The sequence below is a fragment of the Alexandromys fortis genome, unplaced genomic scaffold (assembly GCF_014885135.2).
Source record: "Alexandromys fortis isolate MF-2015 unplaced genomic scaffold, M_Fortis_MF-2015_v1.1 scaffold_484, whole genome shotgun sequence".
Taxonomy (NCBI): Eukaryota; Metazoa; Chordata; class Mammalia; order Rodentia; family Cricetidae; genus Alexandromys; species Alexandromys fortis.
The window spans coordinates 131,649-145,113 of NW_026068353.1; the positions used below are offsets into that span (position 1 = coordinate 131,649).

Sequence of the window (13,465 nt, forward strand, 5' to 3'; positions counted from 1 at the left end):
GCCCGATCATATGACAGGGGCATTTGTTCAACTATGTTCATAGCAGCATTATTTGTAATAGCCAGAACCTGGAAACAACCTAGATGTCCTTCAATGGAAGAATGGATGAAGAAAGTGTGGAATTTATACACATTAGAATACTACTCAGCGGTAAAAAACAATGACTTCTCGAATTTTGCATGCAAATGGATGGAAATAGAAAACACTATCCTGAGTGAGGTAACCCAGACCCAAAAAGATGAACATGGGATGTACTCACTCATAATTGATTTCTGTTTTGTTTTTAAGTAACACACAGACAGTTGAAGAGGGAACAGGTAGTTTCTGAGAGATTCTGTGTAACATTCTGACTCCCTGATCTTGAGTTTCTTCAGCAGATGTAGGTATCAGTGAAAGCTGGGAGTCTTCCTACCACAAGCATTGATGACTTCACCCACTCCCACTAATTCAGCCTTTAGGATGGCGTAGACAGTCCCCTCTTGGGGGCTCCTGTGGACAGGGAGACAGGCGGGTGAGAGGGCGAGGAGACTGTAGGTGGCGCTGTTGTCCTAGGGGAAGACAAATGGCCACTGCAAGGCTCTCGGTAAAGCAGGAGCTGTGGCTTAAGCATCCTCTCTCCATGACAGTTCTCCAACCTCCCTTTACTTCCAACAGGGCCGCATCTGGGAGCAGCTTGTCTTGGTTGTTTATTTGGGGTCTGGGCTGAGAGAAATGGTGGACAGGAAGGGCGGAAAGGTAGACAGGGGGCTTTCATCAGTGAGTTTATGTGCTGAGTAAAGGCCCACAGGGCATGTAGTGTGGGTTGTCCCAAGGAAGATTCTGGTAGCAGATGGCACACAGGAAAAATCAGAAGGTTCCGCCCTGTTCTCTGCCACCACGACTGTGGAGCGGTCGGTTGCAGAGGACAGTCAGGTCTGAGTGATGTTGTCATCATGAACAGGGTAACAATGCCAGTTTGAAACCAGAAAAGGGAGAATTTGGAAGTGCAGCGCAGTTGGGTCTGAGGATAGAGTAGGGGCAAGGTCAGAGGACGCACCTGAGACTTGGGGAAGAGCATAGGGAAGAGAAAAGGTAATGTCAGAGGGTCTGGGAAAAAGGCAGAGGCAGGGGAGAGGAAGCCGAAACAAGGGTCAGAGTACAGAGCTTGAGGTGGCTGCGAGGGGACAAGAAGCCAGGGGCATCAACACCTGAGTTGAGTGGGCTCGCTGTGGATGACGAGTTCTGTCTACTCTGATGACTACCATTCATTCGTGCCTTCTTCGTGTGTTCAGATGAGAGGATGAATTGTGACCCCATGCCCAGTTCAGGTGACTAAGTTCTTGAAATGCTCCTGTACAGAAGGAAGGCAGGGTGGTGTAGATAAATTGCCCCGAGGAACTGCTGCCATCTCCAGAGAATCATCATGTGTGGATCCTTTTCCAACTCCCAGGGGAAGCAGAAGGAGAAGGGGATCTTGATGGAGCTGCCCTGAACACCAGAGAGGCTTGGTGGTTGGATGGCCCAAAGGGTCTTTCTCTGTTGGATCCTGCTGAGTTACCTGGGAACGACAGAGAGAATCTGAAGCCGAGGAAGGTGATGGAATGGACAACACAGAGCTTCCTGAGCCATTGTCCTTAGGTGTGGGGGGACATGGGGCAGGACTGTCCCTATGTCCTACTGTCCCATATGGGACAGGAAAGACAGAGAAAGGTTGTGTTGGGCCATCTCTGAGGGGTGAACTCTCTCTCTTGAGGTACAAAGGACAGGCTGGCAGTCACCTGTCCACATGTCAGCCCACTCTTCCCAGCCCCACTGCCTGCCCTTCCTGTGGTTAAGGCAGAATCCCTGCTAGCAAGTCCCCAGCAGCTTGCAGGCATGCTACTGGTAGCACAGGAAGCAGGATCTAGGCCATGGCTCAGTTCCTTCCGGGAAATGAGACCAGCAGAACCATCAGGAAGGCCAGGAGGCCCTGTAGAGGGGCCCTGAGAGCATTGAAGAGTAAGAAATGTTTAGAGCAACGTGATCCAATCCCCAGGGCCTCCTGAAGATCACTGAGGAAGGCCAGGATCTTCCCATTTCTGTTGCCTTATGGCCAGCAACTTCCCCATCAGTCAGATTCTTCTTCTCCTTTATTGTGGATCTTCCCTTGTGGTTACAGACAAGATAGATGCACCTGTCTTTTGGCCCAGCCCCCACCTTCTGCTGGGAGATGTTGTCCTGGCCTTCACTGCTTAGTCTTCAGCTCTCCCACTTTGACCTTCTGCCCTGTCACATCCTTCACATGTCCTGTGTTGTCCCCTGCACTCTTCCAGATGGCGGTTGTAGCTTAGCAACTCTCAGGCCCTGGACTCTTTCCAGCCAGCCCTGTCTTGTGAGCAAGCTGATGTATTTCACAGATGCTGAACCTGTTTTTCCAAGAGTGGATCTGTGAAATCCATTGAGCTGAGGATCCCTGCTCTGCAGAGCTTGGCTGAAACCTCAGCTTGGGAACCCTTGTCCCCTTCACTATAATTTTACCAAGAGACCTAATGTCTGGTGCTTTTAGCGATGTGGCCACAGTCACGCCACAGACTGACTCCCTCACAGGGTTTGAAAAATCTCAGGCAATAGGAAGGAGGCAGCAGGCCCCGCAGTTCCAATCAGACCCTTCCCACCCCACAGCATCCTGATTAGGGTCCTGCTGGCCAAGCTCTCAGATCTGATTTGGTTTTCATATCCCATAGCCTGTTGTGATTGTTGGCAGTCTTCCAGCCACCTACTGTTCCTGGTGGCCCCACAAGGCTGGAGTTGAGGCACTGAAAACAGTGCACTAGGTGATGGTTTGAGGCCCAAGCACTAACCACACAACCCTTCCAGTCTCAAAGTCATCATAGGCTAGTCCCTAGTGTAGAGCTTTGTGCTGATGAAGAAAGGCATTGGGCACAGGCTTCTCAGGATGTCGAGGAGACAAACTAGACTACCAGGAGGGCAGTGAACCATGAGGAAGACAGAAGGAGACAGTTGGGCTATGCTGGGGTCCAGACATCCAGGGTTAGGTGCAAGCTGTGGGGGATGGGAAGAGGTATCAGGAATAGGGAAGGTGAGAAACTAGGGACACCCTCAAGCCAGGTTGTCAAGGGAGTGAGGCTGAGGGTAGCCGAGGCTGCACTGAGGAAGCCAAGCTTGGGGTGCTGGTCTTCCCAGAAGAGAGCAGGTGAGGAGAGGAGCAACTGTTGGTAGCTTCTGGATAGTGGCTGGGGATGGTCAAGGTTACCCAGCCCAGTGGAGGGAGGGCAGGGTTATCAATCCCAGCTCTCTCTCCCTACTTGCAGCTCTTTGAGGAAATCCCCTTGCCCATGGCTTCTTGGCTTCTTGTACTAAGGCCCCATAGGGACCATCTGAGCTCAGCAGCAGGGTTAGTTGTCCCCTGGTAGAGACAGGACCACTTACAGGAGTTCCAGGGGTGCAGGTGAAAGGCAGCCCCACCAGGAATGCTCAGGCAGTTTTTCCCCCGCTAAAAGACCTCCTGCCTCTCCCCCAAGCTTCTCTGTATGTTCAAGGGTGGCGAATTCTACAGAGGCGAGTCCAAACAACAGCTCAGGCTCCTTAGTTTGTAATCTCCATGCTGCTTGGGCTTCTGTGCCCTCCTTATGCACCCCACAACAAGGGGAGCCTCTCATGTAATCGAGCTATGTGGTTCTAGAATGATCTAGGAATCCAAACCCAAGGTCCTTACGGCTCAGAGGGCTGTCTCAGTCATTTTGTCTCCTCTGCAGATGATGGGGGAGGGGGGCAGGGTGCTTGTCTCATGCAGAGGAACCCAGTTCCTGGGTGGAACGACTTGAAATGGATGAACCTGTGTTCAATCCCTGTGTCTGCAAGGCCTCTCTGCCTGCCTCTGAGTGGCCAGTGGGCAGCAGTGTCCAGGTCTCTGCTCATAAGAGAAGACCTGGAGGAGCAACAGTAGAGGCCAGAAGAGGGTACTAGGGCTCCACCCAGCTACACAGGGAATCTATCATGAGGAGGCCAGGTCAGACAGCAGGGGTTGAAGCCCAAGAGACACTTCTCCTGTGTCCCTCAGCAAGAACCAACCACAGGTTCAGCCTGGGTCTCAGTCCCAGTTCCTTTTAGCTCCAACCTGGGTCCTTCCTCCCAAGAGACTGAATCTGCCTCTGACCTCCTAAAGAAGCAAAGTCCAAACAAAGCTAAAGTTCCAAACAGAATGATCACTTTAATGACAGTATTAAAGACATCATCTGGAGGGGGTTGGAAATATGTGCAAGACAGGATGTAACTGGGCCTTTGCCATGACCTCCACCCACACCTGGGTCATATATGTGCACACACTGACCACATCCTAGCTAGCAGGATGTGCTCTTATCAGAGGCTGAAAAATAAAACAAGATTTATGAAGAGGCCTGTGTCCAGGATAAAGACATCAGCAAAAGGATCTCCCAAAGGCCTGGAGAGGACTGAGGGTGCCTGTCATTGGGTTCCCGAGCACAGGGTACTGTATTCCAGACAGTCGGTGGCACCAAGGATGTCAGGAACGGGGTGGGGAAGATTTTCTCTGGCCAGAGCATACAGTCCATTCTCAGTGGAGATGAAGCTGCCACGCGCAGAGGCCAACCAGGGAAGCTGAGGAGACAGGCAGCGGGGGTTCGTTGGTTGGTACTGGTCATCGGGGGAGAGGGATGAACACTGGGGCAGGTGCTGGTCATGGTGGACCATAGCCTCACACAAAGGTGCTGAATCGGGTGGTGGTGGGTAGAGAGCAGCCAGGGATGCTTGGCTGGCAGGCTGTAGGACACAGCTGGTGTCCCACTCCAGAAACCGTCCTTCAAGCCTCACCTGCGTTTGCATCTGTGCCTGGGTGCTGGTGGAGGACGGCTGAAAGTTACTGAAACACCTGGGAGACAGAAGAGGAGGAATCAGGGGCAGAGGGCAGCTAGCCAAGCAGTGTGGGAATGTTACTGGGCCTGTTCTCACCAACGCTTCTGCCGCCACAGGAGACAGGGTATAAAGATGAGACCAAATAAGAGAATCCCCAAGGTTCCCAAGATCCTGGTCAGGTCTCCTTGAAGAATGGGGCCTGGAGTTGGGGTAGAGAGTCCTAGAAACAGAGAAAGGTGTCAAGATGTGCAGCCAGTGTCAAGGTCCTCCCTGTCTCCCATCTTTCCCCAGACACACCTGGATCTGAGCTATTCAGGTCTCCACAGGCAACTCTGGAACCCTGAGGGAAGGTAACGAACTCACAGCAGAATGAGGTGTTGGCCAGGAGGTTTCTCGCCTTGGATTGTTCCAGGGTCAGAGTGAGAGAGATGCTATTTAAGGTCTCCCAGCGGGCCTGGGAGGCAGGGGCCCACTCTCGGGTGCCAAGTTCTGGATGTAACACGGCTAGTTTGGTCATTCGGGCATCAACAAATCCTTCCCAACTCACTGTTACCAGAGAGATGATGTTGGCTCCTAAGACCCCACAGTGAACTGAGAGGGAGAGGGATGGGAGTTTGGGGGCCTCTATTTGGACTCGCACCCACACCACGGGGCTCCCTGAGGAAGGAAGACAGGAAGGTCAGTGGCTGTGTCCCCACACTGTCTCCTCCCCCATGACTCTGCATTTCTCTGGCTTCTCCACTCACCTTTAGAGTCACAGAAGGTCAGCAGCGATGAGAATAGGACCAGGGCCTGGACCTGGGCCATATCTGTTTCAGGGAGGGCCTGTTTGTTCCTGTTCTCATGGCAGACAATTTTCACAGTGTCAGCAATTAGAGTTACACCAGTGGCTCCCCACAAGCTAGCCCTATTTCCTTTTTGAAGGCCCTACTGGTAATCAACTCGGGGTAGCAGGTTCCCCCACTTAAAGTTACAGTATCAGGATTTGCTTGCCACTTCCTGGACCTGCAATGGTGGGGAAGCTGCAGGGGTTACTGCCATCAGTCAGCTCTTTGCCTCAGGGATAGGAGGGTGCATGGCTGCTCCCGAGGCATCCAGCCTTACCCAGGGAAGGGACAGGGAATGGAGCTACTGGAGAATGCAAGATCTTACATCCAGGAAAGTCACCGGAGAGTCATCCAGGAGCCAGCCTGAATGCCCCAGCACTCTCTCCTTATCACATACTAGCAGTATGCAGTTTGAGTCTGCAGCCCACTGTCCCTCCCCAGCTCCTGTCCCATGTCCACCCAGAAACCCAAAGGGAGACCTCGCTTGCTCCTTGTAGAGCTCTGCTTGTTGGCAGCCGACTTCTAGCTGCTTCGACCTGAAGCATGGTCACCTGAGGCTTTTTGTCCATCTCCTCCATCCTGCTGACTCCCATCCTAATCAGCTGACTTCCCTCAGCCGCCCTTACCACCATCAACCCATTTATGTCCTCATCTGCTGGGAAGAGACAAGTGACAAGTTGGCTGGCTTGTCACCCTATGTCGCCCTTGGCTTCACTGAAGCAGCCTAGGTAACCCAGACAACACATGGCTCACTCCTTCACTCGCCCAACCCTATTTCACTTGGAGCCAAAGCTTGACATCTCTCTGACATGTTCCGCCTCCCTTCTTGCCTCTCCCCACCCCCTATGTGGTAGCATGCTGTGTGCTGAAGATGGAGGTCCCAAGGACAAGTTGGCCTTTGCCTATGAATTCTGTCACAGAGGCAGTGAGTGGCCCCACAAAAATTGTCTTTCTTTCATCAAGTGTTGCTTCAAATCACTGTGCTGTGCAAGGTCAGGTCATTTACAGAATGCCACAAACTGGCCAGGGTGCCTCAGTGCAGGGGTGACAGGTGACCCTATTTAAGGTTCACGACATTGTGTACTGAGAACCTGAATCCCAGGCCTGCCCCAGAGCCCAGCTTAGTATCTGAGTACTGTCTTGCCACTTCACCCTTGCCTCTCCAAGCATAAAAACCATCCCTCATAGATGCCAACCAGAGTGGCCTCTGGGCCATTGCCCCCACAGTTCCCAGCCTGGCCAGCATTCTCTCCACCCTTTGATCTAAGGCCCAGAGGACATTTCTGACAGAGGCCTGCTGTCATCAGTGAATGTGATAAAGCTGACTTACCTCAGAGAGGCCAAGCCATGTAGGCCACAGGACCGTTGATAGTTCTCATAACAAAGTTAGAAAAGTTTTGAAAATTCCCAGCACCTTCCGTTGACCATCTGCAAGACTAATTAGATAATTAACTGGTTGGAACTTCTGAAACTGTCAAGCGTTCAGAATGTTTTAATGCCGTCTTTAATCGTCTTATTAGCTGTTAGGTTTCAGACCTGGGGCAAATGGCTGAGATGTCTGTCCATTGACCTATCAAAGTGGACCTGACCACTAGGTTCTCCCTGTATCCCTCAGTCCCTATCTATCACAGGGCCTTCCTGGCTAGCTTACCCCATTCCTACCCTAAATTCTAGCCCAGGGGCTGGGCTGCCCTTCCCTATATAATCTAACCATTTTGTCTATCTAGTCCTTTTCTTCTACTCTTTTTTGGGCCTCCTGGATGCTGCACCTGTTCCTCCCCCTCCCCCACCCTGCTTTCCCTTCTCCCTCCCCTCCCCTCCCCTCGCCCCACTCTCCCGTCCCCTTTCCCTTCCCCCTTCACCTCACGAGGCTCAGGGCCATGTCCACTCTGGACTCTCCCAGATGTCCCTGCCTCTGACTATGCTCTTCCATGTATCTATAACAAACTTTCCCCTCCACCTAGGAGCGGTCATGTTCCTCTCCTCTGTCCTTCTTTCATTCACACAAAGCATTCAGGTCTTTCCTGGACAGATGGGACGAGCATCAACCAACTTCTCAGTTCAGATGTGGAAGTCTTCTCAAAGGCACCGCTTCCACCAGAAGCCCTGACTACCACAACCCGGCCTCCTTGTGGAAGTAACCAGTTCTTTCCTGGGTGTCCTTGTGCTTTCTGTCTGATGGCTTGACCTCATGCAGAGAGAAAACCAGGCAGTGGTTTTAATAAGACTCAGTTCCTGAGGTCCACACACAGGGTTCTGCATGGCCCAGTCCATTTTAATCCAGAATACTGGGGATCAGTGGGTCAAGGCACTTGATGACCTGTGTTCAATCACTGGGTCTCACGTGGTAGAAGGAGAGCAAGAACTCCTGCAAGTTGTCCTCTGACTTCTATATTGCATGCGAGGATGTGCAGCAAAGTAACTGAAGAATGTCTTTATTATAGATAAGATATGAGGGCTAAAGTTAGGTCTTAAGTTTAAGATACTGCTCTTAAGAAATCTATAAAGCAAAAATGCATCTACTCTGTAAGCCCCACTTGCCCGAGGACAGATAATTTTCTGGAATGCTGGGACTGTTGTTCATGTAAGATAACAAGACAGGTTTTCACTTTTGTAATCAGGTTGGTTTCTCCAACTGTACAGGATATACTTGGTCACGTGCAGGCAGGAGGCACATAAGCAGGGTGTATAAAGGTCGGAAGCACAGAGCCATGTGGGGTTTGCCTTTATAATAAACGCCTGACTAATGTAATTGGAGGCCATTTTGTGGGAATCCCCAGTATGGACCTGGCCAGTGTCTGTCATTCTGAACAGTATTTATTAAAGCCAACTTCAAATTTGGCGCAAAAATTGTGGTTAGTGGGGCTGGAGAGATGGCTCAGTGGTTAAGAGCATTGCCTGCTCTTCCAAAGGTCCTGAGTTCAATTCCCAGCAACCACATGGTGGCTCACAGCCATCTGTAATGGGGTCTGGTGCCCTCTTCTGACCTGCAGGCATACACACAGACAGAACACTGTATACATAATAAATAAATATTTTTAAAAAGTTGTGGTTAGTGGTCTTAGTCTCCCCTGGTGGAATTAACAAAGGGAGCAAAAATGTCTAAAGGCATCTAGAAGAGCCCAAACAGACAGAAAAGGTGGTGGACTGGACAACGCCAAAGCTAGGGAAGCAGGAGAGAACAGGAGAGATATCAGGAGACGGAATAACGAGAGGGATGGTGAGAATAGCAAGAGCAGGGTGTAAAGAGAGCAGGGATCTAAGATAAGGAGGGCCAGCAGGCATAGGGACTTGGAAATGTGTAACAGGTACTTGTGAGTAAGGACCAAGGGAACCTGGTCAGCGTGGACTTTGATATGCAATCACAGGTGTGTATTCATGGAGAGCCACATGTTTATTTTGCCAGAGGCAAAGAAAATGACTCCTTTCGATGGACATGAACTATTTCACAAGTTCCTGGGGGGAATGTTGGAGCTCGCTCTCTCTCTCTCTCTCTCTCTCTCTCTCTCTCTCTCTCTCTCTATCTTCCTGCCTCCCTCCCTCCCTCCCTCTATTTCTCTCTTTTACTCTCTCTCTCTCTTCCCCCCATATACCCTCTCACCCTTCCATACATCCCCCCCAACACCCACTAAATAAACTCTTCATACCCAAGTTCTCTCTTCATGGCTTATCTGTCTGTCCCTTACCTACCCTGGTCCCACACCACAGTGGGACCTTCCAGGGGCACTCACACCATAAATCATAACAATAACCAATTGTGATTTTCCTTGTGCTTTTTCTTCTTTTCCTTCCTGCTAGGCCGAGCCATCTCTGAGGAAGGCCCTGACTTCAGGAGAGCCGTGACTGGAGTAAGAGTGAAGCTGATATTGTTGGCCCAGCGCTTGCTCTTGATTCAAACACTCAGCTTCCTTCAGGAAGCCTAGAGAATCTGTGGTTCAGATAAAATGCTTGAGAGAGGGCAGGGAGGAGAAGTGAGCTCATGCCAACAACTCAGAATAGCATTTGAAGGAAGAAGGTGTACCAGAAGTGGGGGGGGGGGGGGAAGCCAAGCAGATTCCTGAAGCCAGATCTGGCACCTGCCCTGCTCATACGGTGTAGACTGAAGCCCAGAGGCACCTCACTCCGCATGCCTTGGCACAGCCTTAGGGAAAAACAAGAAAGCTAGAGACTCAGAAATTAAAATTTCCACCCGCTGGGCAGAAGAAGGGCTTGAGATCTTGGAGGGAAGTGAAGCTATATTTCTACCCCCTCTGAGCTTGTGGACTACGGCTTGTAATTACTACATTTTACTTTTACATATATTTTCCTTTTGTATGTGTATTTGTGTACACACATGTGTGCATGTATTGTGCAGGTCTGTGGATGTGGAGGCCAGAGGTCAGCATCATGTGTCTTCCTCGATCACTCTCCGTCTTAGTATCTAAGGCAGGGTCTCTCACTGAACCTGGAGCTGACCAATTTGGCTCCCTAGGGCTGGGACTGCAGCTGCATGTGCCACACCTAGCTTTTTCTTTCTTTTTTTTTTTTTTAACATAGGTTCTGGGGCATTGAACTCAGGTCCTCATCCTTCTTTAACAATCTGTTTATTAACTAAACCATCTTCCCAGTACCAGTTTATTAAATTAATATAAGTAGTGAGAGATAAGCAACTGAATGTGTACCACTACGCTAACTCTGTCCAGGACCGAAAACCAATGAATCTTGGACTTCCTGGACCCTAACAAAAATGTTACCACCTTCTCAAAACCACAGCATTAACTATCATGCTGAACGTCCTGTGTTACAGTTACACAGATAACTAAATATATGTATATATGGGCTTTCTTCACAGCATCCTTCTGTCATGGAGCTGACCAGCTGATTTCCATTGTAATAAGCATGGCTTTCTCTCTTCCTCTTTATCTCCTTCCTCCTGGCAACTGTTCAGGTTCTCAGCCTGTCTGCTGTGTTATTTTTCTCCCAAACTAAGAAAATTATTCTTGAGCTTAAATATATATATATATATATANGACCTTTAGGAATGCTTTAATAAAATATCATAACTGGGTGGTGTGTGTGTGTGTGTGTGTGTGTGTGTGTGTGTGTGTGTATTTAATGTGATCCCATCATTTGGGGATGGAGGCAGGAGGATTACCATGAGTTGGAGACCAGTCCAGGCTACATAGTGAGTTCCTCACTACATAGTGAATATCCTCAGCTACAGTATGAAACTCTTCAAAACGTAACAAAACAAACACCAGACCAATGTAGGGCTGCAGGGATGGCTCAACACTTAGGAGTATGTGTTGCTCCTGTAGATTAGAGTTTGGTTCCCAAGGCCGAGGTCCATCATTCATAACCACTTGTAACTGCAACTCCAGGAAATCTAATGCCTCTTCTGGGCTCCAAAGTGCCCTCTTCTGGCATCTGCACCCACATGCATATGCCCTGCCCCTCCGCCCACACTAAAAAGTAATATTCTTTTACAAATAAATAAAGTTAAATAAGAAAATGAACTACAAGATAATGTCAACAAATGTAAACAGTCCTAGGCCACATCAGTGGAGAGCTGAAGCTCAAAATGTACCCGTTAGCCACTGAACCAGGCAGCCTCACCATGTGAACTCTTAGATGCTGCTGCAATGACTTGGGACACTTGTTCAGAAGACAAACTGAGGAGTGTATGGGGGGCTGAGGTAGGGAGAATAAGTAGAAGGAATGGGAGGAGGGGAAGGATTGGTATGTATAATGAACATAGTTTGTTTTCTTTTAAAAAAAATATTTAAAAAGCGAAAAAGAGAATTTGTTGGATTTAACATTTTCTTTGACTGATAAATTATTTCCTCTATTTATTTCCTCTATAGTATCTTCCATACCATATCTCTCAATATCTCTCTCAATATCTCTCTCTCTCTCTCTCTCTCTCTCTCTCTCTCTCTCTTGTTTTTTTTTATTTTTCAAGACAGGGTTTCTCTGTAAAACAGTCCTAGCTGTCCTGGAACTATCTCTTATAGACAAGGCTGGCTTTGAACTCCCAGAGATCTGCCTACCTCTGCCTCCCGAGTGCTGGGATTAAAGGTGTGCGCCACCACTGCCTGGCTCATCTCTTGCCTCTGTAGTTCCTGTTCATTTACTCAGATCTCCCTCAATTTTTGTTTTCTCTATTGCCTCTATTTCAGACTTCAAGTCTTGAACTGTTTGAACTGCTTGCTTCACCTGTTTATTTTCCTTGGCTTTCTTGGGTTTCTTTGAGTGATTTATTAATTTTTCCAATGTTTTGTTTTTCCCTTTCTTTAAGGGAATTTTTCATTTCCTCTTTAAAGGTCTCTATAAGCCTCATATAGTTATGTTTAAAATCGTTTTCTTTTGCTTCTTCTGGGTTAGGATGACCAAGTCTTCCTGTTGTGTGACCTCTGGGTTCTGGTGTTGTCATGTTGCTTTTTAGGTTGAATGAATTCATGCATTGGCACCTCCCATCTCTTCCTCCAATTTGTGCTAGAGTGTTTCTGCCTCTTGGTCTAATCCTTCCAGAGGCTGTCTCTATCTTTGGAAACTGTTCTTGGTCTGCTCTGTACTGTTGCTGTCTGAGGTCTCTCTTGGCCCACTCTCTTGGTCTACTCTGTGTAGTCACAGCCTGTGCTTCAGAGTTCCTCTTTTGGTCCTCTCTCTTGGTCCTCTCTGTGAATTTGCAGCCTGAGATTCAGAGTTCCACTGAGGTTGCAGGGGATAGGTCCACTGGTTCTTTTTTGAGACAAGGTTTCTCTGTGTAGCCCTGGCTGTTCTAGAACTCACTCTGTAGACCATGTTGGCTTTGAACTATGTAGCTTAGACTGGCCTTGAATTACACACACACACACACACACACACACACCACTTCACCTCCTAAGCGCTGGGTTACAGGTATGCACCACCACACCCAGCTATTTGCTGGTTCTACTGAATATGAGACTGCCCTTGCATACTAGAAGTCTCTCTATTGAATATGAGGCTGCTCTTGCATACTGGAAGTCTCTAGCTTCAGTGGGTGAATGAATAGTAATGCTTTTTAATTTTGTTAATTAACTCCTTCCTAGCCACAGCCCTTTAGTGCTACATATCCTGGCCATGCTGATTCTGCACATGCAAAATTCTAATTTTAGAATTAATTAGATTCCTGCTCTAGAGTGACTTATTCTAGGAATGCAGTGCTTCATCCCATCATAATTTTTAAAATGGCAGGAAGGAGCCACACCATACAATAGGACTCACATGGGAGGTTTATTGGAAGAGGAGAGAGAAGGGGCAAAGAAGGGGGCAGAGACCAGTACCTGGGAACAAGAGATGCAGAAGAGAGAGACAGAGAAAGAAAGCAAGAGAGAGAAACAGGGAGGTAGGCAAGGCCCACCTTTTATAAGGGAACGTAGTGAATGTACACAGGAGGTGCTTAGTGACTGCAGCTGAGGATGTATCCTTCAGGTTGCCCAGGGCAGGCCAGTACAGATACACTGTCTCCAGGGCAGGGTTCTGGAGAACCCAACAAAGATCTCAAAGATCTATGGACAGAAGGAAACTCCTTTCTGCCACTGCCTCCCCTCACTTCAAGACAGGTTATTTTCTATTTCTATAACCACTGGAACAGAGAACTAGGGTTCAAAGATGTGGTAACTTATACGCAGTAGCCAAAGACTTTCTCAGTGACCCCAAAAAAATCTCTTCACCTGTGATTCAAACACAGCATCACTGACTTTCCTTTTCAGGAGAACAATAACACCAGTTGGAGTTTTGTCATCATCATCGTGTGTGTGTGTGTGTGTGTGTGTGTGTGTGTG

General features: G+C 48.8%; 1 protein-coding gene across 3 annotated transcripts; it reads right to left on the reverse strand.

Annotated features, from left to right (window-relative positions):
- Positions 1-4,177: 4,177 nt before the first annotated feature.
- Pvrig (PVR related immunoglobulin domain containing) lies at positions 4,178-6,383 on the reverse strand. 3 transcript variants are annotated; one of them, XM_050132939.1, is made up of 5 exons: positions 6,305-6,383; positions 5,598-5,686; positions 5,149-5,508; positions 4,948-5,071; positions 4,178-4,867 (listed from the first exon to the last, which is right to left on the reverse strand). In XM_050132939.1, exons 2-5 carry the CDS (start codon positions 5,656-5,658, stop codon positions 4,444-4,446), a joined length of 969 nt encoding a protein of 322 aa, XP_049988896.1. In that variant the 5' UTR covers positions 5,659-5,686; positions 6,305-6,383; the 3' UTR covers positions 4,178-4,443. The 3 variants fall into 3 exon arrangements, with proteins under 3 accessions (XP_049988896.1, XP_049988899.1, XP_049988898.1); XM_050132942.1 differs by lacking the exon at positions 6,305-6,383 and having other exon boundaries at positions 4,178-4,596; positions 4,810-4,867; positions 5,598-5,742; XM_050132941.1 differs by lacking the exon at positions 6,305-6,383 and having other exon boundaries at positions 4,436-4,596; positions 4,698-4,867; positions 5,598-5,742.
- Between the last annotated feature and the right edge of the window lie 7,082 nt (positions 6,384-13,465).

Coding starts and splice junctions, on each gene's coding strand:
- Pvrig (XM_050132939.1), bottom strand. CDS start 5,658: ATGGCCCAGGTCCAGGCCCTGGTCCTATTCTCATCGCTGCTGACCTTC. Junction 5,509..5,597: donor GACCTTCTGTGACTCTAAAG/GTGAGTGGAGAA, acceptor TTCCTTCCTCAG/GGAGCCCCGTGGTGTGGGTG. Junction 4,868..4,947: donor CTGTGGCGGCAGAAGCGTTG/GTGAGAACAGGC, acceptor TCTGTCTCCCAG/GTGTTTCAGTAACTTTCAGC.